The 27,155-nt window shown below is 41.8% G+C and overlaps 1 protein-coding gene across 6 annotated transcripts in view; it reads right to left on the bottom strand.

The window, feature by feature from the left end:
* The window catches only part of PRR14L (proline rich 14 like), a 56,465-nt gene extending 31,377 nt beyond the window's left edge, over positions 1 to 25,088 (bottom strand). The window contains exons 1-4 of one of the 6 annotated variants that reach the window (XM_047087962.1): positions 24,968 to 25,042; positions 23,137 to 23,259; positions 16,407 to 16,932; positions 3,059 to 3,131 (exon numbers count right to left, since the gene is read on the bottom strand). In XM_047087962.1, the coding sequence (XP_046943918.1) occupies positions 3,059 to 3,131; positions 16,407 to 16,880 (547 nt within the window). In that variant the 5' untranslated portion in view covers positions 16,881 to 16,932; positions 23,137 to 23,259; positions 24,968 to 25,042. The other 5 variants (XM_047087965.1, XM_047087963.1, XM_047087966.1 and 2 more) reach the window with 5 other exon arrangements.
* Between the last annotated feature and the right edge of the window lie 2,067 nt (positions 25,089 to 27,155).

The raw sequence follows: 27,155 nt of genomic DNA, 5'->3' as shown, positions 1-27,155 counted from the left end.
GAGCCACAGCAGACATGACTGTAAAGAACCTCAAAATTCTGAATACCATGCTAACTTGGAAGTATCGTGAATGGGACATTTATTTAGAGAAGAAAAAACAACACAGCATAGGGAGAATGTGGTAGCCTTAGGTTCACCTGCTGAACACCTCAGTGCAGGGGACCCAAATTCATACCTCAGCAAATTTATAAATTACTGCATAGTGCTGACCTTTGAGGTACCCCCCCACTCAGAGGAAGCAAAACCAAATATAAATAAAACTATGTAAACAATTTAGTGTACCTCAGAGCAGGCACTTAAAATAAAGGTATCAAGGATATACCAGTTTTCATCAGGAAAACTTATATCTAATATGTGCAGGACCAGGATATGTGTGGGCAAAGTGAAAATTCTGGCAGCTGGGGTCCCCAGAGAGAATGTACAACCAAGTTTCCAAGAAACATCATTTATTTCTCAAGTCTGTAGTCAATGACAGGTTGACAGATGCTTGACCTTAACCCTGGCAAAGTGAGCTGAGATGCTGGCCACACTACAGCAAAGTACGTGCGTCTGTTTGACTGAAATCCACAGTGGCAGCCTGTGTGTTCAATTGTTTCAGAAGCCTACCTTCATAGAACCTTCCTTTCTGCCTTGCTATGACTGGCTAGGTCTCTGCACAGCAGACCTTGTTTCCTCATGTGTAACAAAGGGACACCTTGGAAGGCTCTTTGGGGATTGAATGGAAGAATATATCATAGTCAGGCACTGGGTCACTGCTGCTGAAAACTCTAGTAGAGGTGCTGTTTTCAAGTTCCTCCATATCAAACTGAGAATACTGCACATGACTTTGGGGGGAAAAACAATTCATTTTCCCAATTTAAGTCATTAAAGAAGAATAGTTATCAGGACAGGAAGAAAAGTGTCACGAAGTAGTTTATCTGAGGATACTTTTCAGATGAGCTCATCTTACCCACGTCCATTGTGGACCAGACTTTTAGGTGGACAGAAACCAGGTAAGTCTGGGAAGGCAGATTTCCTCAGAAAAGTATTCCTCAGAAAATAACTGATTCTTCTGCCTCCTCTCCACCTTTAAGCATTTATTCATTTTTGAGGGAAAAAGAGACAAAGTGTACGTGAGGGAAATGCAGAGAGAGAGGGAGACCCAGAATCCAAAGCAGGCTGCAGGCTCTAGGCTCCGAGCTGTCAGCACAGAGCCCAACATGGGGCCCAAACCCACAAACTATGAGGTAATGACCTGAGCCAAAGTCAGACACTTAACCGACTGAGCCACCCAGGCACTCCAGTTTCTTTTTTTTTTAATTAAGTAATCTATGTGCGCAACATGGGACGTGAACTCACAACCCCGAGATCAAGAGTTGCGTGCTCTACCAACTGAGCCAGCCAGGTGCCCCCTGATTCTCCTGTTTAATTTTTTTTTTTTTTCAACGTTTATTTATTTTTGGGACAGAGAGAGACAGAGCATGAACGGGGGAGGGGCAGAGAGAGAGGGAGACACAGAATCGGAAACAGGCTCCAGGCTCTGAGCCATCAGCCCAGAGCCTGACGCGGGGCTCGAACTCCCGGACCTCGAGATCGTGACCTGGCTGAAGTCGGACGCTTAACCGACTGCGCCACCCAGGCGCCCCTGATTCTCCTGTTTAAAGGCCAGTTCAGTTGTTAAATGAAAGTGTAGTTCAACAGACACTAAATTTTGTGCTAAGATGTGAGTGAAAATATACCAATATACTGAAGACTCAATATAGCAATACTGAAGCCCCATTGAAAAGATATTTGGGGGCCGTAGTGCTAAAAACGGTCCCAAATAAAGCCCTAGGAACTGGGGGAGACATGTAAAAAAACATTTCTCATCTTCAGAATTTTAACCTATATTGGACAGCCAAGCCTTTAAGCCACAAAGGAAATCTCCAGCAGCAGGAAGCAGGGTAATAAACTGGGACAAGTGCCCTTTCTCATAAGGACGATTTGTGCTTCCTTTTCTGTCTGGGCTGCCAAGAAGCAGAGTAGTCAAATCTGATGTTTTATCACAGTAACAACATGTTCATATAATCAAACATACTTAATGTATTTTCTCTTTTTTTTGGTGGTTTTGATTACATTTTTAACCTTAATTGCATAATATATACACATAGTCCTCTCTAAAGTTACCCAAGATTACTTTCAGCTGGGGACTGGGGAGAAGAATTTTGGCTCAGTACTCTGTGTCTTGGCTTCCTCCTCAATTAGTCAATCTAATCAATCTAATCAATCAATCAAACTAAAAGTGGTATCTCAGATGCCTATATCTATTCATTGTTTTGAGGAGGAAAACAATATTGGAAATAAGTTGCTTTGACAATTCTCAAGGTGGCCTGGAGTGAACCCTTTCTCCCATCCCTGCCTAGGGGAAGAACAGAATGCACTCCACAGCGCTGAACTGGGCAGGGTCAATTCCTCCCCATCCATGTTAACCCTTCCGAGGAGGCAGTTCAGTTTTATAAAATCAAATAAAAGATTTCACATCAGCAATTAAGGTTCAACCCCCCATCAATAAGGACTCATAAAAAAAAAGTGCGAGGCAAACTGCTGTCAAAACGAAGGCACCGCTTTGGGTGGCTGGCTGGCTCATACAGTAGAGCATGTGACTCTGTCTCTGTTGCAAGTCCCACACTGGGCGCAGAGTTTACTTAAACAAACAAACAGGGGCACCTGGGTGGCTCAGCTGGTTAAGTGTCCAACTCTTGATTTCGGATCAAGTCATGATCTCGGCTCAAGTCATGATCTCATGGTTTGTGGGATCGAGACCCACTTCATCAAACCTGCTTGGGATTCTCTCTTTCACCCTCCCCCATTCACGCATGTTTCTCTCAAAATAAACAAACATTAAAAACAAACAAACCCCCCAAAACCTAAGACATTGCTAGGTGTCTTCAAGTATGTCCATGGGTAATATCAAGAATTTCTACAGTTAAGTCCATCTTGCAAGCCAGGGACTTGCATTCCCAATGCACAACAGAAAATGTGAACCAAAACAGTGTGTGTAATAAGTGGAAAAAGGAAAAGAGTGGAGAGAGATAAATACCTTTGTTCCTCAAACAGTCTTCAGGGAGCCCTGTGCATAAATGTTCTTTGCTTGACTGCATCAGGAGGTCTTCCTGCAGGAAGAAAATCCAGTGGTCAGGGAGGATTCAGAGATGCCTGAACTCATGAATGCAAATTACCATCTGAGAAATTTCTTTATGATTCCTGGAAATCTGCTAGCAGTCACAAAGATTGGCAACTAAAAGAAACCTCAAGTTTAAAGAAATAAAATCAAGGGGCGTCTGGGTGGCTCAGTCGGTTAGGTGGCCGACTTCAGCTCAGGTCATGATCTCACACTCCGTGAGTTTGAGCCCCACGTCAGGCTCTGTGCTGACAGCTCAGAGCCTGGAGCCTGTTTCAGATTCTGTGTCTCCCTCTCTCTCTGACCCTCCCCCGTTCATGCTGTCTCTCCCTGTCTCAAAAATAAATAAACGTTAAAAAAAAAAAGAGCAAGATTTAAAGAAATAAAATCAATAAAAACTTCCACTTTTGGGAGCACCTGCGAGGTTCAGTCAGTTAAGCGTCTGACTCTTGATTATGGCTCAGGTCATGATCTCACCATGGTGAGATTGAACCCCGCATCGTGCTCCACTCTGAGTGTGGAGCTTGCTCCCCATCTGCCCCTCTCCCCCATTCACACTCTAAAATAATAAATAAATAAATAAATAAATAAATAAATAAATAATCAACAACAACAACAACAACAGAAACCTTCCACTTCTCTAGAATTTGAGCTCGAAACAGCAAGTTTCCTAAGGTCTGGACAATAATAGAGGCTTATTAATATGTTGACCTGCAGGTCCAAACAAAACCCCATTAATACCTTCTGAATCAAGAAACAAATTGCTGCAACATAATTTTAATTTCATCTGAAAGGAAAATAGCAACAAATTGGATGTATGTCAGTCCTTAACCATTCTAAAGATCATGTACTCATTTTCTTTCCAAACTTCTTAAAAGGGCTATTTTTTCTTTTCATCCCCCTTCATTTAAGGGAGAACATCCAAAAGAGGACACCATCACTGATAACCAGTTTTCTCTTACAGAAGGAATTCAGGAAAACGGGAAGGGGTAGTGGCAGAAAGTGCAGGTTGCGACAGCAAATGGCCTCAAGGCCTATGAGGTAAGGGTTGACCAGCTAGGAGACACTGACAGACCTAAGATGGCTGTTACACTAAGCTCTCCTGAGTCACCTCTTTTCCCCTGCCTTAAGATTAAATTTTTTTCACGCTGATTTAATTGGTAAGTACAAGATACTGACATGCTATGTATCTAAATCTACAGACACTGGTATTATTACTACTTCTCATCATTTTTACAGCACTTCAAACCAACCCAAAGCAAGCAAAAGCCATTTGGAGCCTGAGCAAAGTTCCATGGTGAAAACAGAACCCAGGACTGAGAGGAAAGATAAAAGCAATGGTAAGCACAGGTAGATACAGGAAGAAATAAAACATTATCATTGCAACTGAGAGCATAGACCATTATATGTGAAGCTGAACTATTCTTTCATTTCCTTAGTGTGGAATACTTTTGCAAAGCATGAACTTAAAAACAAGGATCTCCCGGGGCGCCTGGGTGGCGCAGTCGGTTAGGCGTCCGACTTCAGCCAGGTCACGATCTCGCGGTCCGTGAGTTCGAGCCCCGCGTCGGGCTCTGGGCTGATGGCTCAGAGCCTGGGGCCTGCTTCCGATTCTGTGTCTCCCCCTCTCTCTGCCCCTCCCCCGTTCATGCTCTGTCTCTCTCTGTCTTAAAAATAAATAAACGTTGGAAAAAAATTTAAAAAAAAAAAAAAAAAAAAAAAAAACAAGGATCTCCCAGATAACTTATGGTAACACTACCATGTTTGACAAAGAAGTATGAGTTCTAGCATGATGTCAGACCCAACTTATTTGTAAAAGAGAATGGAAAGCAATTACTTACCACAGAAGGAATGATGGAATTAGAAAATCACCACTGGGCGACCATCATAGTAATAATTACCTCAACCAAGAATCATCAATGGCTGTTAAAACTAGTGGCTAAAAGTTTGAATGAGAAACAAATATTTACACAGTTTCAAAATATCTCCCCACAAGATAGTTAATAATTCCATTGGGGAAAATAGTAAATTCACAGTGGAGAAACCTGGCAGACCCCACTTGAACAAAGTGATGGACTTCATCTCCCCAGGAATGAAGCACCCCAAAGCCACGTGCCTCCTGAGAGGATATACCAAGAAGAACCAGCATCACTTCTGTGGGAATCCTGCTGCCAAGATGCAAAATCAGAATCTAATCATGAGGAAACACCACACAAGCCTAAATTAAGGGAAATTCTACAAAATAAATGGCCTGTACTCTTCAAAAGTGTCAAGGTTAGGTTGAAAAACTGTTACATATTATAGGAGATTTGAGACATGACAATTGAATGTAACAAGTTCTAAGGATTTTTCCTAGACCAAAAAAACCATTTGCTTTTCTTTTGCTGTATCAGTGCAACAATTGGTCAAATCTGAATATGGTTTGTAGATTAAATAAAAGTACTTGGATCAGTGTTAACTGCTTGATTTTGATCACCATACTGTGGTCACATAACAGAATGTCTTTGTTTGCTAAGGAAATACACACTGAAGTATTTAGGCATCATATCTGCAACTATGCTATCAAATTACTCAGAATAAAAAAAGCAAATGTGGTAAAATGTTAACATGTGAGGAATCTGCATGAAGGGTATATGGGAATTCTGTGTATTATCTGCAACTTTTCTGTAAGTCTCAAATTATTTCACAATAAGAGGTTAAGGAAATATCTTTATTTGTAGTTACATTTGATCCTTTTTCCAAAGTGACACTTCTCCTGGCTCTTCCAGTTCTCAGGCTGAATGTTTTGGTGTGACATTAGATGTATTTAGAATAGTTTTTCAGGCTAATACCTTATGGAAAAGACAGAGTGCTGGAGTAAAATATTACGGGATGAGGAATCAGACAAGGCTCTGTTCCAACTTCAGGACTCCTACAGACTAGCTATATAGTACTAAGTACAAGCAAAGGTGGCTTTAAGAATAAATGGGGGCCATACAACACCTAGTAAGACGTCCCGTCAGGACTGGATGCTCCAAGAACAGAAGCACTGATCATCTGTTAGACCTTAGACACTTGTTATTCCTTTCTGTGGGAAAAGCCAAATAGGATTATCACCAATAGATCCTAGTATATGTCATGTGGAGTGACTAAGCTTTTCTGGGCCTAAAAGGACCTCTGCAAAGTGAGAGCTGAGTTCAGGTCAGCAATGTACAGGTTCCATACAGTTCCCTCAGATTGAACTGTGATGAGTTTGTACAACTAACCCTATCAGCTAATCCAGCTCCTGGAGCGGCTGCTGGGATTTTAGTTTTGCTCCACCTGCTGCTCTAAGGTTCTTAGCTGGAGGACCCAAAATACCCTGGTGGAGTGCCAAGCCAACTGCTTCAGCCATGTCCCTTTCTTCTTGGTTAGTTACAACTTATAATAGGGAAGGAGAGAAGCAGAAGCTAAGAGTAGGTAATTTCCTTTTTCCTCTGCCTTGCTGACTTCTTTTAAAAAATTCTGAGTTAAGAACCCTCAGATGGTTGGAGACCCTATAAAGTTTAAAGTCTCAAATATGATCAGAGATTGACTAGGTTGACAAAGAAAACAGAGTGTGAAGCTGAGGTCAGAAGTGAGAGACGCCTCCTAACCACCACCAACACAGTGGTGGGTGATCTCCATATTAGGTGGGAACTCTACCAAGTCTGGGCCTCAAGTGTGGATAAGAGGAACAGAGCAGCCCACCTGCAAGCAGCGGACATAATGATCCTGTGACTCCCCTGTGCCCTCAAGGTCAGCTAATAATATAATAAACACTTGCAGAAATTTATCAAATTTTTTCCTATAATATTTTACCTGCTAAATATTTGAACTTTCAGGATTTCTAGATGTAGAGTCCTAAACATTTTCTCTTCCACCTAAATTCTGCAAAATCTATTTTGAATGAATCAACTTCCAAGATGAAAGTTTACATGGATCCTTCTTTCAACATCAAGTGAAATAACCACTATAGTTTATAACACGTTATTAACTGTATAAAATAAGAAATGCCACAGGACAGTACAAAGTCATTTTCCAAACTGCCAGCAAACAAATTCTCTGCCTTGCACATCCAACAGGTCATCCTTCTACCCACTGCTTGGAATCAAAACCAACTTCTGATACTTCCAAGTTTTGGCAGATTTTAGAAAGGTCTTGAAAAACCATTCTTACTATTCATCTGTAATCTTATTTCCCATTAAAAGTTTTATGTCCTAGAAAAGATGCAATTCTCTGATTCATTCCTGTGAGACTCGTTTACTTAGTGTAGGAAACACAAATGTCTAAAGGAAGAAAACAAATACACATCAGACTCTTCAGCTTTTCTAAACAGGGTAGTTACAAGCTCCTCAGGGCCTGATTTATCTCTGAGCTGTGAGCCCTGCTTGTAACCGAACTCTGCTGAGCTTCTCTAAACTTGAGCTTCCTGAGCTGGAGGCAGAAACAGATGAATAAGGAAGGGCAGTGACTGCCCCATCTTCAGATGGGACTGCCCATACACTGAAGTGTGCAATGATGGGGGCAACAGTATAGAGCAAAGGAGATACTTCCTACTACCTGGCATTTGTGGAAACAGCCATGATTAAGTTCATACTGAAGAACACTCTGAAAATAAAAGAAACTTTTATATCTCTAGATAGATCTTTCCCTTTCCTACCCTTGCATATTTAGAAAGGAACAGCTGTAGAACAGTAATTTTAAAACATCTTTACAGAGCTTAAAAAAGGAATTTTCCGGGGTGCCTGTGTGGCTCAGTCAGTTAAACATCTGACTTCAGCTCAGGTCATGATCTCATGGTTTGTGAGTTCGAGTCCCGCATCAGGCTCTGTGCTAACAGCTCAGAGCCTGGAGCCTGCTTTGCTTCTGTGTCTCCCTTTCTCTCTCTGCCCCTCCTCCAATTGTGCTCTCTCTTTCTCTCTCAAAAATATTTATTTCCTAAAGTTTTCATGGATCCTTCTTTCAATATCAAGTGAAATAACCACTATAGTTTATAACACGTTATTAACTGCATAATGTAAGAAATGTGATTTCTAAAAATATTTTTAAAAACTCTCAAAAATATTTTTAAAAATTGTTTAAACATTAAAATAAGTTGCTTCATAAAATAACACATATTTTGTTGATTTTTCTTTTAACAACAAAAAACGATGTTTTTTTTTTAAGTTTATTTATTTTTGAGAGAGAGAGGGTGAGCAGGGGAGGAGCAGAGAGAAATAGGAACGAAGATCCAAACAAAGCAGGCTCTGCTCTGACAGCAGAGAGCCTGATGCAGGGCTCAAACTCACGAACCATGAAATCATGACCTGAGCTGAAGTCAGAAGCTCAACCGACTGAGCCACCCAGGTGCCACAATGATGAGTTTAAGAGATTAGATGAAGGGTGCCTGGGTGGCTCAGTTGGTTAAATGTCTGACTTCAGCTCACGTCATGATCTCACGGTTCAGGAGTTCGAGCCCTGCATCGGCCTCTCTGCTGTCAGCACAAAGCCTGCTCTGTATTCTCTGTCCCCCTCTCTCTCTGCCCTTCCGTCAACTTGTGTGCTCACTATCCCTCTCTCAAAGTAAATAAACTTAAAAAATATATTAAAGACATTAGACAAGTGAATGGATATTTAATATTATAGTTCATCAGAAACCACGATGTAGAAAAGCGCTTTTATTCCTAAAAACCAATGTAGTCCTCCTTGAACTGGGAAATTCACCAAGCTGACTGAACTTAGTCAAATTCATTTGATTCATACAACGAATGCCCTAGAAGCCTAGGTGGCTGTCTTTCAAAATTATAGCCAAGTTCTTATTGCTAGAGTCGGGCTCTGTTGAAGTCACTACCTTTTCGTTGTGACAGATTTTGGTCCATAGGGAACAGAGAGGAGTGGGTAAGTTGTAATCTTTGAGTACTCTTTCCCAAACCCGAGTCAGTGCCCAACTGTGGGCCCCCTGCTGGTTTGACATGAGGAACAGCTGAAGGAATAAAACTTTGAAGGAAAAGAACTTTATGGAATGTTGCTAAAGGCAAATCAAAGAAAAATCACAGAATCTTGGGATGGGAAAAGAACAGTTCTGAGGTTGCTTGTCTAAACTAGAATCTCCTCTGCTATATTTCTGACAGTCACTCAGCCTCTTCATAAACATGACTTTCCCGCACAACCTAATCCATTTCTAGGCTGATCTAGACTGGTCAAATAAAAACTGGTTAAATAAAGACTGGTTAAAATAAAATATACCTTTCCAATGGACTTAAATTTTGTCTCCCTCAACCAAGAGGGTTTTGTTTTTTTTTACCATTATATTTTGAAACTTTAAAAGTTTTTTAAACAATTTAGAGATGTTTGATGTACAAAAGTTTGCAAATATGGTTCAAAAAATTTCCTGTCATCTTTATCCAGCTTTCCTTAGTGTTAACATCTTACATATAACCACAGTATAGTTATTAAGGTCAAAAATTAATATAATACTATTAACTCTAGAATTTATTCAAATCTTAATGGCTTCCTTAAGTCCTTTTTCAGGACCTGGATCCGATCCAGGCTCCCATGTCTTAGTTAGTCCATGTGTTAGTTGTCATGTCTCCTTATGTTCTCCCTTAAATGGAGAGATAGTTCCTCAAGTATTCATCTTTTGTGACTTTGACACTTTTGAAATGAAAGTCCCTCGATTCAGGTTTGATGTTTCTTCAAGATTAGGTTCTGATTATGCATTCTGGGGCTAGGAATCTCACAGAAGTGCTGCTGGTTCTTGGTGCACCCTCCCAGGAGGCACATGGCTTTGAATGGAGTGTCTCATTGCTGTGGAGGTGAACTTCCATCATTTGGTTCAAGTGGGTCTGCCAGGTTTCCCCACTGTGGAGTTACTATTTTCCTCTTTGTATACCTTGTAATGAATCTGTTACCCTGTAATCTTATGGGGGAGATATTTGGAGACAGTGTAAATATGTGTTTCTCATCTACACTTTTAGCCACTAGTTTTTGTTTTTTTTTTTTAATGTTTATTTATTTTGAGAGAGATACAGATAGTGCAAGCAGAGAGGGAGAGAGAGAATCCCAAGCAGTCTCCATACTGTCATCACAGAGTCTGACTCAGGGCTCGATCTCACGAGATCATGACCTTAGCTGACACCAAGTCAGATGCTTAAACAACTGAGCCACCCAGCTGCCCCTTAGCCACTAGTTTTAACATGCACTGAGGATTCTTGCCTGAGATGATTATTACCATGATGACTGCCAAATGGCAATTTATTTCCACAATTCCTTTTATATTTATTAATTGGAATTCTTCAAGAGCTTTCTTTTTTCAAGTTATTTATTTCATATCAGCATGGGTTCACGATACGTTTTATTCTATAGGTTATAATTCATTACTACCATTATTTAAGTTCAAATTGTCCCAATCTTAGCCACTGGGAGTCCTTTCAAGTTGGCTCCTTTTGAGTCCTTTTGATATGTCTCCATAATTTTCTGAGCAATTCACCACAAACTGTTCCAGGATCATCTTGTATTTTTTCCTGGGCCAGCCCCCAAAACATTTCTCCAAAAAGTCTTGGTTCCTTTAATTGGAAGATCTTATTTAGAAACCAAGAACTGGGGCGCCTGGGTGGCGCAGTCGGTTAAGCGTCCGACTTCAGCCAGGTCACGATCTCGCGGTCCGTGAGTTCGAGTCCCACGTCAGGCTCTGGGCTGATGGCTCGGAGCCTGGAGCCTGTTTCCGATTCTGTGTCTCCCTCTCTCTCTGGCCCTCCCCCGTTCATGCTCTGTCTCTTTCTGTCCCAAAAATAAATAAACGTTGAAAAAAAAATTAAAAAAAAAAAAAAAAAAGAAACCAAGAACTGAATGCTAGGTGTGCTCACTGCTATGTGTTGCTGCTTCTAGACCCCACCTCAAATACCCATACACATAGAGTATTTCTGTTAACTACCTGTGTATATTAAAAACCCTAAGTTCATACTGCTAATTCTAATTCTAGTTCCATACCACCCAGGGTTCATTCTAGCCCTCATCCCCCTATCTGTAGTTCTGTTCTGTTAGTGAGAAGCCTGGCTCTCATCCACAATATTTACTCATTCACTCAATCCTAGAACACACATGCAGTTTAGGAATTGCTAGGCCACACACCTGTGGAAAATAATTTTATTAAAATGTTTTGCGTTTTTTTTGGATTTACACTTAGGAAGGTATAGTCAAAACACTATTTCCCAAAGATACTTGGGTTACTTTATTTCTTCATCCCCTTCCTCCCTCAGTGTAGTTTCATTATTCATTTGTAATATAGTTAAGAGTCATTTGCCAGGGTTTTTATTCAATTTTGGGTTCCCCTCCCATCCTGGCTCTCTAATTAGTTATTTTTCAAGTATGGCCTCAGAACTCTACAAAAAGATGTACTCAGGGAAGTCTACTTCCTCCTGTTCCTTCTATCTCATTCCCACTCTTTCTCCCCTGCTCCCAATGGCTTCCTATAGGTAAGTAAACCCATTCGTTTCTGGTTTATCCTTCCTGGGTGTATGTGTGTTTTATACAAATGAGCAGATACTTGTATACTTATCTCACCTTCTTTCTTGAATGGCAGGGAGGATACAATAGATATTTACTTGCCCTCTGCTTTTTTTTACTTAACAGTACATCCTACTTTGCAGAAAAGAATTAACAGAGCAGTCCTATTATCCTTAGAAAGGCCTGCTTGCAAGGGTGGCCTTGGCTCATCTGGGAACTTAGATTTTGGGAGAGTTTCCAACATTCCTTAATGATAAGAGTGGCTCAGAGCACCCATACAACAATGGGGTTTATGTTGAAACACCTGCTTTCCTTCTGTAAGTCTGGAATTTTGGTTTGTGCCAGGGGAGGATGCCCATGTGACCAGCCTCCAGTAAAAACCCTGGGCTCTAACAAGCTTCCATGGTAGACCACATTTCACATGTGTTGTTACAATTTGTTCCTGGAGGAGGCTGTGTGTATGTGACTACACTGGGAGAGGATTCTTGGAAACTAGCACCTGGTATCTTCTGGACTTTGCGCCATGCTTCCCCTTTGCTGATCACTTTACATCCTTTCGTTGCAATTAATCTTAGCTACAAATATGACCATGTGCTGAGTCCTGCAAGTTCCAGAGAATCACCAAACCTGGAGGTGGTTTTGGGGAGCCCTGACACACCTGGAAAGCACTCCATATCAGTACATGGAGATCCTCCTCAACTCCTTATCACAGGTGCATGTACTGCATATATGGACATAAAATACACATGCTACAGTTTATTCAACGTCTCTCCTCGATGTGGACATTTAAGTTGCTTCAAACATTTTGCAGTAATAAACAATACTGTAAAAAATAACTTTTGGTATATGTATTTCTGCAGTTTTGGAGGTGTATATTTGGGGTAGATTCCTAGAAATAAGAGTGCTGGGTCAACAGGTCAGAGCATATACATTCTGGTTAGGTGCAGCCAAATTCCTCTTCTGAAAGGTTGTAATCAGTATGCATTCCCACCAGCAAATATGTGAGAACACTATTCCCTCACAACCTTGCCAACCAGATATGTTTCCACAATATTTCATGTTCTCTGATAGGTAAAAAGTGGTATTTTGATTGCTTAAATTTGCATTTCTCTAATTATAAGTGAGGTTGACCAACTCTTCATGTGTTTCAGAACACATACATGCATGCACACACACAATGAATCATCTATTCAAGTCTTTCCTTCATTTTTCTATTGGGTTTTCCATTCTTCAATCTACCAAGTTCTTTATACATTAGTAGGGTACCTAGCTGGCTCAGTGAGCAGAGTACAGGACTCTTGATCTTGGGGTTCTAAGTTTGAATCCCACGTGGGTGTAGAGATTAATTAAAAATAAAATCTCGGGGCGCCTGGGTGGCGCAGTCGGTTAAGCGTCCGACTTCAGCCAGGTCACGATCTCGCGGTCCGTGAGTTCGAGCCCCGCGTTGGGCTCTGGGCTGATGGCTCAGAGCCTGCAGCCTGTTTCCGATTCTGTGTCTCCCTCTCTCTCTGCCCCTCCCCCGTTCATGCTCTGTCTCTCTCTGTCCCAAAAATAAATAAACGTTGAAAAAAAATTTTTTTTAAAATAAATAAATAAATAAAAAATAAAATCTTGGGGCGCCTGAGTGGCTCAATCATTTAAGCGTCGACTTTGGCTCAGGTCATGATCATGATCTCACAGCTTGTGAGTTCGAGCCCCATGTTGGGCTCTGTGCTGACAGCTCAGAGTCTGGAGCCTGCTTCAGATTGTCTCCCTCTCTCTGCCCCTCCCCTGCTCGCATGAGCGCATGCGCTCTCTCTCTCTCTCTCAAATATAAATAAACATTTAAAAAAATTTTTTTTAATCTTAAGAGGCACCTGGGTGGCTTACTCGGGTATGCATCTGACTTCGGCTCAGGTCATGATCTCGCGGTTTGTAGGTTTGCCCCACACTAGACTGTGTTGGTGGTGCAGAGCCTGCTTGGGACTCTCTACCACCACCCCCGCTCCTTCCCCTTCCCCACTTGTGTTCTCTCTCAAAATAAATAAATGAATTTTAAAAAAAGAATAAAAAAATCTTAAAAAGGAAAAAGGAGTTCTTTATATATTAGATAAGCCCTTTATCTGTGATACATGTTGCAAATATGTTCTCCCAATTCACCAGTTGTGTTCTGTTTGTGGTGTTTTGCCAATCTACCAAGAATTCTTGAGGTCCAAGGATGTCTGGTCTCTGCAAACTTTCTCAAACAGTAGTCTGCTTTCCTGAGAGGTCCACAGCATTCATTCAGACTTTCTTTAAAAAAAAAATTTTTTTTTTTAATTTTTTTTTTTTTCAACGTTTATTTATTTTTGGGACAGAGAGAGACAGAGCATGAATGGGGGAGGGGCAGAGACAGAGGGAGACACAGAATCGGAAACAGGCTCCAGGCTCTGAGCAGTCAGCACAGAGCCCGACGCGGGGCTCCAACTCACGGACCGCGAGATCGTGACCTGGCTGAAGTCGGACGCTTAACCGACTGCGCCACCCAGGCGCCCCAAAAAAAAAAAATTTTTTTTAATGTTTTTGTGTGAGAGAGAGAGAGAGAGAGAGCGAGCAGGGGAGGAGCAGAGAGAGAGGGAGACACAGAATATGAAGCAGGCTCCAGGCTCTAAGCTGTCAGCACAGAGCCCAACATGGCGCTCAAACCCACAAACCACAAGATCATGACCTGAGCCGAAGTCGGATGCTTAACCAATTGGGCCACCCAGGCGCCCCAACAGTTCTCCAAATTCTTGAAGGCTTCTCTTGATTCTTTTTTCATAGGACATACCCAAGCAACTGGCTTCCAATGTTGTATTTTCAGGTTTTGTCATTAGTGTGAATTCTTTATCAGGAATGCATTCCTGGTTTTCTATACTCCTTCTACACATGAGACATATGACACCAGGCTCAGCATGGGGATGAGGAGATAGGACCCCACTTCAGCCAGTGATGCCAATACTGATAATTCCTTCCTTCCCCTCTGGCCTCCCTAACCCCACAGGCATCTTGAGGTCATCTGAGTGCTGGGAGGAGAGGGGACTCTAAGTATGATACTCTAGCTACAGGCTAGCTAGCACACAACAGCATACAACTGCTACCTCGCAAGTCCAGGTAACACATTTCTGTTAATGTGCTAAATTAAGAGCAAACTGGCTTTTCTGGATGGCCATTCCACAAAGTCAATTGTAATGAACTAGCTAAAACCTATAGGTCTTTTGTTTCTCCAAAGACACTTCTGCTTTTATCCCCCCACTTGTGAAGCTCACTTTTTGGAACAAAGTAGAAAATCTTACATTTATATCTATTAAGTTTCATTTTGGTTTATGTAAATCAAAATTGTATTTATCTCTGGTGGAGCTGGGAAGGAGAAAGGACAGTAATTTTCTTAGATTGGAAGGCACATATGTATACCTATTTTTATTTTACACCAAATATTACATGAAATTTTCAGTAAATTACAAAAAATTTTTACCTTGTTAGACTGAGCCCACCAGATCAAGAAACTTTTAGATCCTCAATCTGTTACCTCACTTCTATTTTTAAGGTTAGGACATCATAGCATAAAATCCCATGTTACTTAATTATTGCTACCTGAAAAGATTAATCTGTTCCTAACTTTGGTCAATATATGAAGCCTACTAACAACAATCAATTGCTCTGTAACCTGTGTAAAGAAATGACATATTTATAAGGTGGGAAATGGAGCCTAGCCCAGAAAACCCAAAGAATATGAATTTATTTGTGGGTCTACAGCAAGGGCTGGCAAACTACAGCCCATGGGCCAGATTCTGTGCTCATAAAAAAGGTTTACTGAAATACAGATACTCATTCATTTTTATATTGTCTATGTCTGCTTTCATGCCACAAGGGCAGAGTTGAGTAGTTTTGACAGAGACCTTATGACCTGCAAAGTCTAAAATATTTACTATATGGCCCCATACAGAAAAAAAGTTGTCTGAACCCTGGTCTAAGGCACCATCCAGAGGAGAAAGTAAATTTTCTAGTGTACTTGACAGGTATAGTCTTACAGGAACCTGGGTTACTCAGACTATCACAGCTTGCTAATCATTAGTCTTACCTACCTAACCCCTATTACTCTAATTTCACACTTACAGAAAGAAATTTGATCTTGCCTACAGGGAGAAGACATACTGACCAGCCAGTGTGACCATTCCTACCAAGTAATGATTCCCCTTTTCACTGTGAATTAAACAACTGACTTTGTGATTTATACTTTAGTCTCTCATGAAGTAGATTAACATGGGTCAGTCCTTTGGAGACCATCACCTCTAATATACCAAAAAACAAAAGTCAAGTTTCTAGACCTGCAAAGCTAAGCACCAGCTCCTGAAATACGGAGATTCCTCTAGGGTATCCATCCTATGAAGCAGACTCCCTCAGAGATCTCTCTGTGACATGTCACTCCACCCTATTCATGATACTACCAAAACTTAAGGAATGAGTATCCATCATTTCTTAAAATCAAATGCAGAAATATCACATGACTATCACAGAGACTCAACATTCCACATATGATGGCTGCTTCAGAGAAGTGACATTTTTTCTTTAGGTAAGCACTTCCTCCTCTCTTCAAGTGTCTGCTGTGACACAAATGTTTTTAAAAATTATCAAAAGAAAGTTAACATCAAAATCAACATTTTGGAAGTGTTTCCAGAACAAATCATAAGCTACCTGTCACCATCTGTCCTTTATTATGTGAAGTATTATTCTGGAAAGCTGTCATTAAAACTCAACTCTTCTGAATTTAGATGTCATGTCTTACCTGACTTGGGCTGATCTTTTCTTCAGCAGCTGTGGAATGTTGATGTGGGTCTTCCTTTGCTCCCTCACAGGGGTCTCTTATAATTTCCGCCTGGTCCCCTTGATTTCTGAAGACCTTTAGCTCCATGCTCTTGGTTTTCTCTTCCCTATCCAAGATCCCAGAAGCCACAGAACCTCCTGCTGTGGTGTCCACCAGCCCACACCGCCCAGGCTCACCCCCATGATCCAAGGTGCCAGAAGTTTCTTCACAACAACTTTCTGCACAAGTCCTCTGCAGCTCCAAGGGCACTGCCCTACTCTGACTTATAAGAGAGCTTGAGGCTGCGGGTTTTACATCTGGAATCACACTTGGCTCAGGGTCAGCATGAAGCTCTTTGGAGACACTCACTGGGAGTTCAGAGTATAATTCCTGTACCACGGCAGACATGGAGGAATCAAGTGGAACTGGCTGAGTCTCTACTCCGGATGACAGCATTAGGGCAGATGGAAGATAATGGAGTCAAGTCTTTTACATCAAACGGTTCACCCTGACACAAATCAAAGGAAGGGATAAAAGTTTAAAACCTTGCAGGGTAGAAGAAAGTTGTTTCAGCTAAAACTGGCTAAAATAAGGACAAAAAAATTCTACCTCAAATGCTGGCGACATCTGACACCAAAACATCCTCCTTAAAGGCTGTGAATTAGTAGAAAAATAAATGCCTTAAATCTTTAATAGACAGCTACCTAGCCTCAATTCAAATACTGCCTTATAAACAATTCTCAGTGTAAATCTGGAGGGCCAGTGAATGTAGATGAGAATAAGACATGTCTAAGCATCCAAGGACAGACCTCATGTAAAGAAGATAAAGACGATTTTCTACTTGTTTTCAGGGTATGAACCTTGCCTGTTTTGTTCATTGCTATATCCCCACTGCCTGGAAGAGGTGCTTGGCACACAGAAGGTACTCAGTAAATATTTGCTGAATGAATATATACTGCAGGATTCTGAGCAATTTGGTATACTGACTTTTCCTCAAAAGAACTGTGTATGAAAGAAGACATAGAGACAACAGAATTCCATTCCTTTACTGCTTACCAAACTTGAGCTGATCTACCCAGACTGGCACAAGGTACCACTAAACCAGCTCTTTAGAAGAATCCTGACTTTTATTCAGCATCTTGAGATTTTCCATGTGCTTTCACAAACACCACTTAGATTCTCCCAACCCTGTGAGCAAAGTCGAGCAGCTATCACCATCCTGTTACAGAGCCTAACATCACACTTATAAGGTAAAAGTGACCTGCCTAAAATATTACAGGATTATCTGAGGAAAGTGGGGGATGCTCAAGGGACTTCCATGGTGTTGGGAATGTTTCACTTCTTGCACTGGGTAGTCGAAACATGGGTTATTTGCTAAAATATGTATATTTGTGTAGTACATCATTAAAGTTGTCGACACACACGTGCATGCAGGTGTACACACACACATGCATGCAGGCAGGCACACACACACACACACACACACACACACACACACACAGAGCTAAGGAACAGTACACTGGGAACCAGGGTTTCCTGGCTAGTAACTTTTCCATTTTAGTTTACCAAATGTGTGCAGTTTCCACAACAAAACCCACTTTGACCCAACCAAGGTGGAAACTGGTTAACCAAGTAAAATACCACATGCTCTCATTTTTGATGCTCTCCTTAATCCTAACAAAAGGTGAGAAATTTCTAGCAAGAGCTCAGAACAAGGATTTATCTGAGGTATTGGTGGCAAATCCCTTTGGCTAAAAGGCCCATAAGAAATGATATTTCAGAAAGACAACAGATTTCTACTCCTACCACTTTCTAACATCCATCTTTTCCCAAAATACACATATTACATACAAGCAAAACTCACTGCAGGCTACCAGACTGTTTTGAATATCGAACTGTCTCACCTTCTCTCTACGGACCACATTCAGATTTCTGAGCAGGAGGAACTCTCCTATACACCATGTAAATCTTTACAACTCAGTTTCCTTACCCTGTCTCTATTCCTGTCCTGATTTTCCAGGGGAGCCCACACATGTCACTTACACAAAAGGCACTTGCTCTGCCTCCAGGTCAAGAAGCACCTACCTGGTGGTCCTTGAATATTCCTAGGTATATATAACCCTCCCTCCTTGCACAGAAGGTCCCTCCTGCCCACTGACCCGTGCTATCAAGACTGAAGCTGGGGGCTTAGGTAGGACAGATGATAGGTCCTTTCATTTTGGACCATTTTGTCTTTCCTGGTTTTCCAATCTATGTTCGATAGTTTACTTACATTCCTACACTTTCATCCACTGGGTGTCCTTAATGTTTTGAAGGAATCCTCTCCACAAATCAAAGTAGACAACATTATACTACTAATTTAAATACTAGAAATTACAGGAAATCAGACTGCTGGTCCATCAAGTTTAGATAACACAGGAGGGCTGATGAAAAAACTTGAATCCAAAAAGCAGCAAAGAGAGATAAACAGTTGTGTCCAGAGTATGGTGAGAATCAAATGAGACTCTTTCATAAATGGTACTGACAAAAACAAATCATTTTTGGACCTCCAACCTTCCCCTTTCTCCTCTAGCTCCTGGATATTTCTAGGGGCACTTAAAAAAATTTTTTTTTCAACATTTACTTTTTTTTTTTTTTTTTTGAGAGACAGAGAGAGACCAGAGCATGAGCAGGGGAGGGGCAGAGAGGGAGTCACAGAATCCAAAGCAGGCTCCAAGCTCTGAGCTGTCAGCATAGAGCCTGACACAGGGCTCAAACTCACAGACCACGAGATAATGACCTGAGCCAAAGTCGAATGTTCAACCGACTGAGTCACCCAGGCACCCCTCTAGGGGCACTTTAGATTCTGGTATATGTATTGGGGGTTAACAGCTAAAGCAGAATTGCTATTTGATGCTAAAAAAAGAGAGGCGGTGTTCAATTTTCATTTGGTTCAGTTTCTCTTTCCCAACAACAAACACTCCGGGTTTTGACTGTCATAACACATACAGACTGGAAGAATAAGTGTAGGAAAGGATACTGTAAAAGAGCAGGTTTGTTGGTGGAGATCAGCTCCATAGGTCTCTCTGCTACCATGTGCTCAAGAGCTCCTTGCCCTTGCCTGCCACTGAGGTGTGAGTGTTCTCAAAAGTTTAATCCTTGACATGCCTCCCATTCCAGGCTTCACTTTTTTGATGACCTCACCTTTTCTTGCAGCCCTTCTGCTATGCCGATGACTCAAAACTGTCACTTTAAGTATAGGTGACCACATGACCCAACAATTCCACTCCTAGGTATACATGCAAAAAAAAGTCCACACAAAAACTAGCACACAAATGTTCACAGCAGCACTATTCACAATAGCCAAAAAGTGGAAATAGCTTTCACGTCCATCAACTGATGAATGGATAAACAAAATGTGGTAAATCTGTACACCTGGGTATTACTCGGCCATAAAAAGAAATGAAGTACTGATTTGTGATACAACATGGATGAACCTTGAAAACATTATGATAAGTAAAAGAATCCAGCCACAAAGGACCATATAATACAAGATCCCATATATATGAAACGTCCAAAGTAGGCAAATCTATGGAGTTGGAAAGTAAATTGCTTAGTGAGAGTTGGAAAAACTGGGAGTGACTGCTAATAAAATTTCTTTCAGGGGCAATAAAAATATTCTGAAATTGATTGTAGTGATAGTTACACACCTCTGTGACTATGCTAAAAACCACTAAACTGTACAATTTAAGTTAGTGAATTGTATGATATGCAAATTACATCTAAAAGCTAATTTAAACAAAAAATAAATAAAAATACCTGTCCCCAACCCCATCATCTCTCAAATTTCTAACCTATGTTTCATTTATAAGGATGGCACCCCTCTAGGGGTACCAGGGTGGCTCAGTGGGTTAAATGTCCAACTTTGGCTCATGATTTCAGTTTGTGAGTTCGAGCCCTGCATAAGGCTCTGTGCTGACAGGGCCTGGAGCCTGCTTCAGATTCTGTGTCTCCCTCTCTTTCTGCTCCTCCCCTGCTCATGCTCTCTCTCTCTCTCTCTCTGTCTCTCTCTCTCTCTTAAAAATAAACATTTTAAAAGAATTAAAAAAAAAAAAAGGGGATGGCAACCCTCCCAAACTTAACATGTCCAAGATAGAACCCATTCAACCCAGTGAATAATCGAGTCTTACTACACACAAACAGCTTCGAGAAACAAAGATGAATAAAATGTTCTCAGTAAACTTACATGCTTATTTTTTACACTGTTGCCTTTCTCAGTAATAACACCCCCACTATCCTAGAGCTCACACTTGAACCACCAGACACAACTATATCTGACCTTCCACTTTTGTTCAATTAGCACTTGGAGCCCACAGACTCCACTCCTGCAGTGTCTCCAACAAATAACCACTCCTTTCCATACCCATGGTCCTAATTAAAGACGCACAAATACACACTTACTAATAAACACAGTGTATCATGAAGAGGCAATATTGATAATCACACAGAATGCTCCAAGATATTCTTCAAGGAAAACAATGCTATTATGTTTCCTATGCATGCATCTATACTGTAAACTGGCTTTGGCCAAAACAGAATTTTAAAGCTTTGGTTCCCCCCCACCCCCCTCCAAAAAACCTTCCAATTTACAAAAGCCAAACACCACAATGCCATCATCACTTGAAACTTCTGTTTGGTAGAGATATTATTCTAAAAATTTTCAACCTGTAAAACAACTAAGCACATTGGCTGTTTTACAGGCATTTACAGACTTTCTTTCTTTTTCTCCTAGGCCCATCCTGGGTCCTTGAGTTTCTGAGCAGTATCTGCAGTTGAGACACCCAGAAGAGGTGAGTGCCTTGGCTGGAACTCTCAAAGTTGAAGTAATATTTTGATGCAAGCCTAGAGTAGCAGATTAAAATTAGTCTCAGCTCACTAGCTTGCATCATCAAACTCTCATTCTAGCCATTTATCAAAATACTGGTAATGTCACAAGACTGCAGAAACAGAAGGACATATTTTAAGAAGACATTCATGTTCTTTAAAATTAAATTTCTAAATACATTGAAACAATTAAAAATGATGGTGTAGAAAATTAACTCTATACAGAAAGTTGCCTGGGACAGTTTATCAAACTAAACATTAGAATTCTCTTATTTTGATAAAATATGCACATAGGAAAACTGAAAGAATATAATCCAAATGTTAACAGTATTACCCTGGGTGACGAGATCAAACTGACTTAAATGTTGTACTTTTTTTTTTTTAACGGTAAGTTAAAAAAAATTTTTAGGGGTGCCTAGGTGGCTCAGTCAGTTAAGCATCTGATTTCGGTCCAGGTCATGATCTCACCGTTCCTGGGTTCAAGCCCTTAGTGGGGCTCTATGCTGACAGCTCAGAACCTGGAGACTGCTTCAGATTCTTTGTCTCCCGCTTTCTCTGCCCCTCCCCTGCTCATGCTCTGTCTCTCCCACTCTCTCAAAAACTAACTAAATAAATATAAACATTAAAAAATTTTTTTTTAATTTTAAACACTATTTCCCAAGATCCAAATAGGAATAAAAAATAACTGGTAAATGTATTATCCCTTTATCTTTCCAAATGTCAGCTCTCTGCCTCAACTATAAAAGTTTTCACATTAAAGTGTTAAGTAAACTTGAAGTAAGAGGAAACACTGAGTAACACAGACTTGTAAAATGAAGGGATTTATAGCTTAATCCTTACTAACAACTTATAACCAACCTACTGGGTGAGGACACTAGGTAATTATCTAGTTTGAGGCAGAAGCAAAAAACAAACCACAGATTCACAAACAACTCATGCCAGCTGCTACTGGCTTGTCATCTTTACTGTGACACAAATGAGAATTCGATTGTTTAAGGAATGGATTTATCCCTGAAAAAAGACCGATAATTATAAGGAGTATGCAGTAACGTTATCCTAATAAAATTAGAAATTCTTTTGTTTTTGAATTGAGAACAATCCTCTCAAAACCTTTCAATGTCAAATGCAATAGTGAAGCCGGGAAGCAGTCTAGTCGTTGGTCTCCAAATTGGGAGACCTGGGTCTCTATCCTGCTAGCTGCACGACCTTGAATGTATCACTTAACTCTCCTGGGCTTGTTTTTCACACGTAAAATGAACAAGTCAAACAAAATAACCTCAAAGGGTCCTGCAGCCCATAAAAATCCCATGAGTCTAAATAACTTTTCTGTTTCACAGATCTACAGATACCAACAATGGTGGTAGAGTTCTAAGCCCCACTGCACGTACTCAGGGCATAAGAGGTAATTTAAAAACACTTTACACACACAAAAAGATGGAACACTTTTTCTTCTTTAGTGGCAGCAGTAGTGTTAATTCCTATCCCACCAAACAACAAAAACACGAAAAAAAAGAAAATAAACTAACAGTGAAAGATTAACCCCGCGGCTCTCAATCTCGTTAGAATACATTTCATAACACTAAAAACCTGACAAAGTGGCCCTTCCACTTTAGTAGTTCAAACACTCCCTAATACAAAAGTTCTGGGAGCACAAAGTTTACAGCAATAAGTGAAACGTAGAAAAAAAGAATCAAACAAAGAAAACAACAGAACAGAAAACCGTGTGCCCAATAATCCCGAGTCTGAAGGTCTCCCCTCCCTTTAATTCCAATGTAAAAGGGCTGCTCAAAATGAAGAACAGTTAGTAACACTGGGCGCTGCCACACTCGTGTCAAGGGACAATACTCACAATATCGATCAGTCCCTCAGAAGTTCACAACACTCCTTTCACCTTGAGAAAGGGGCTTTCTTTTCCAAGATTCGGACACTGTAGCCAATGCCTCCATGAGGGCATTCGGAGAAGGGGCCTCTTCTTGAGGGACAGAGAAAGAAGAATCTTTTAACGAGATCTCTAGACAAACAGAAAGTGGGGTAGGGAAGTCTATATACTAAACAGGGCCCAGCTCTACAACATGGAGTGTGCAGGAAATCTCAAAAGCATCAAGCACTGTTTCCTTTTTCCTTCCTTTATTAGCATGCACAAAAAGGATCCCTCTGTCTCCACATGGGGAGTGAAACAGCGAAAATGCTCCTGATTTCTGACAAAGACTTTCTGCATAAAAAATTTTCATTTCTTTTTCAAAGGAAGAGGAGAAGGAAACCATCTGTGCCATTCTAAATACACTGCAGGAAAGAGTCCTCCTCTCAAAGGTAGAGAGTCTTATTTTTCTTGGGAGAGCAAGAGAAAAGAAGTTGGACGCTCCCTCTTTGAGGAGGGGGAGGTGTGCATATAGCAGGAAGCTTTTTAATCACTACAGCAGGTAGGGGGAGTGGGAGACGACATCGCTAACCAGTCAGGAAGAAGTGATAGCTTCTGTGGACAAAGGGAAGGCTGGCTTTTGGTATCAATTCTCTCTCCTTCTTTCAGTACAGACCTGTTTCCAAAAAGTCTTTTCTCTTGATTATTCTGAGACCCTCTTTGTTAATTTGGGGAGCATGGAAGGATTTAAAGGGAGAAGTGCCTCTTTCTCCACCCCAGGGTGGGGAAAAGTCTCCTTTCCAGTGAGAAAGGATGAGTTAACACCTGTGATGTGAGGGTGGGAACGGGAGGAGGCATGCATGGAAAAATCTGGGTCTCTATAAAAGATACTAGTTTTCTTTAGTAAGAGTAAATAGCAACAATTTACCAAAAGCTTACTATGTACTAAGCGCTTATACAAATTCTCCCTTAACCCTCAAGACAATGCTTTACAAAGAGGACCCAAATTAGAGATAGGCTAACTGAGACTCCGAAAGGTTAAGCAATTAGCCAAGGTCACAAGGATGGGAAGTGGGAGACAGACTAACAACTACCACATTCCAGACGCCATGCTCTTAACTGTGCAAGGGAAAGCTCATTGCACACCAAGAGACTTCAGGGAAGAGTCTTGTGGACATTACTGGGGGAGGGGAGAAAGACTGATTTCTAATACCATAAATAAACTCAGGGTCTTCATCTTTATATCTAGGGATAGAGGTGAAAAATAAAAGAAGGAAGGTAAGTCTCTCTTTTACAGGAAAGGAAGACCCCCCTCCCTCTAACACTTTTAGGCAACTTGAGTCTCCTTCCTCACCTGGGGAGCGCTGACCAAATCGAGGGAAAGGTCTTGTTCGGGGTTACGTACTACCTACCCCTCCTTATTAAAATAAGTTTAGAATCGCCCTCTCGCACCCCAGGAGCGGGTCTCGCACCGCTGACAAACGCACAGGAGCTGGGGAAGAGCGTACGCCCACGACAAGGGGCGTCGCCCTCCTCGAGAAGTTGGGGGTCCCCCGCCGTATCGAGGTTGAAGAGGAGTATCTTTCCCCCGTCGGAGCCATGACTCGGAGAAGCCGTTTCCCCCTCGCGACGCGGGGCCTGGTCTCCTCCCTCTCCCCGGGTCGTTCCGCCGCCCGCAGAGCAGCCTCCGTTCCCTCCGGCGCCCCAAGAAGGAGAGGGGCCCGGGCTCCCCCTCAGCCTGCAACACCCGGCGGAGGGTCCCCTCAGGGTGGTGTGGGGCGGGGCGGCTACGCCCGAAGCCTTCCCGCCCCCGGCCTCTTACCCTGAGGCCTGCTCCGCGGCCCGCGCTCGCCCCGCCAGCCCGGCCTTTGCAGCTGCAGCCCGGTCGCCGCCAAAGCTACCTGAGCCTACCGAGCAGAGAGAGCCCGGGGCCGCTCCAGCCACCGCCGCCTCTTCGTCTCTATGGTCTTCTTCCTCCTCGCCCCCCCCACCCCGCACTTCCTCATCCGGGGCCCGAGCCAGCCATGCGGGCTCACTCAAGTCCCGCCCACGCGCGGCGCGCGCGCAATCCTAGGGGCGGCTCTTCCCGCGTCAGGCCTCCAGCCTGGGCCTGGCCACAGCAGCCCTCTGCCCCGCCCCTACGGCCGCGATTCTTAAAGGGGAAACACACCTTTTGCCAGGCTCCTACGGAGCCCCAGAGCCCATTGTCTCCACTGCTACTGGCCCTCCCCAATCCAGTATTTTCCTGGCCTGAATGGCTGCAATTCTAGGAGCCTATCTCTGGAAGCCCAGGAGATCCTTTTATAACTTGAATAAGTATTTTAGGTCATGTTGCATTCATTTATTGATTAATTCATCATCTGTCCCTTCCCAGGCTTGTTCATCATTCTGTGGTCAGCACCTAGCACCGTGTCTGGCACAAGCAGACATCCAACAGACATTTGAAGGAAGGAAAAGATTTATTAAAAAGGGAATTAAGGAGGTTTAGAGAATTGGGGTGCCTGGGTGGCTCAGTCAGTTAAACGTCTCTTGATTTCAGCTCAGGTCAGGATCTCCTGGTTTGTGAGGTCAAGTTTTGCACCCCCTTCGGGCCTCTCTCTGCCCTGAGAGCAAGAAGCCTGTCTGGGATTCTTTTCCTTTCTCTCACCTCCACTGCTAACGTACACGCACACGCACACGCACATGCCCTCTCTCAAAAATAAATAAATAAACTTAAAAAAAAAAAAAGGAAGTTTCAGAGAATGGAGTCAACTTGTTCCATTTCACACAGCCTTGTGTTAAACAGAAATATGTTGCTTTTTGGGCTTTATTAACTGGGCAGACTAGAGAGCTAGAGGTTTGGATGTTTGAGAGAGATTTTAATTCTCTCTTCTTTGATCAGGGTATCTTTTGAGCTAGTTAACATTTTTCCCAAAATAGTGGTTTTCCCACCTTTGGTTAGGGCTGGAGATATGTAAACCCAAATGCCAACCCTATTGTTTTATAGCCTGTGAATCCAGATATCATCCCATACACATGTACAATTAACACAGGCTACTACAGATGAGTTAATTAGACATTGTCTCTAAAACATTTCTAAATTTACAGTATCTACATCCTCCAGTACTTTCTCAGGCAACTACCGGCCTATAGAAGCGGATCTGAGAAACCCAGTATTACTAGTTTGTCTTTTTGCCTCAGCCTCTAACATGACTGCACAGCACCATTTTTGATCTTGTCTTTATTTTAAAATGTGATATTTTGTTAACAGTGGATTTTTGTATTATTTATTTTAAAAATTATAAGAAATATTATTTATTTTGCTCCCTTGAGTTTTTTTTTTTTTGACACTTCCTTAACATTTTGTGCCCTAAGGGAAGTGTCTCACTAGCCTTACCCACCTTATCCTACTCCTAACCCTGCTCCTAGCTCTGTATTAGGCACGGAGAGGTTCAAAAGAAGCATCATACGTATTATGCAACCCCCTAATAGTCGAGGAGAGCCAATTTCGTAATGAATTCCATGCTTTTGGTTAGTCAATAATACTCTACATTTGGGGTGCCTGGATGGCTTAGTTGGTTAGGCATCTGACTTTAACTCAGGTGGTGATCTCTCTGAGCCCTGCGTTGGGCTCTGTGCTGACAGTTCAGAGTCTGGAGCTTGCTTGGGATTCCATGTGTCCCCCCCCCCCCCATTAGTGCTTGGTCTCTCTCCTCCCCAAGAAAAACAAACAAAAAATACATTAAAAAATATAATACTCTAGGGGCACCTGGGTGTCTCAGTCAGTTGCATGTCTGACTTCGACTCAGGTTATGATCTCACAGTTTGTGAGTTCGAACCCTGCATCTGGCTCTGTGCTGACAGCTCAGAGCCTGGAGCCTGCTTCAGATTGTGTCTCCCTCTCTCTCTGTCCCTCCCCAACTCACACTCTGTCTCTCTCTCCTTCAAAAATAAATAAAAACATTAAAATACACACATATATATAATGTTCTACATTTATACATAGCATTTTAAATTCTTTTAATTTCAAT

This window comes from Lynx rufus, unplaced genomic scaffold, assembly GCF_022079265.1.
Source record: "Lynx rufus isolate CCGP_SWC_20201006 ecotype Redwood Valley unplaced genomic scaffold, mLynRuf1.p SCAF_24, whole genome shotgun sequence".
Lineage (NCBI taxonomy): Eukaryota > Metazoa > Chordata > Mammalia > Carnivora > Felidae > Lynx > Lynx rufus.
The sequence above is the reverse complement of the archived record's forward strand: the minus strand, read 5'-3'. Positions and strand labels throughout refer to the sequence as shown.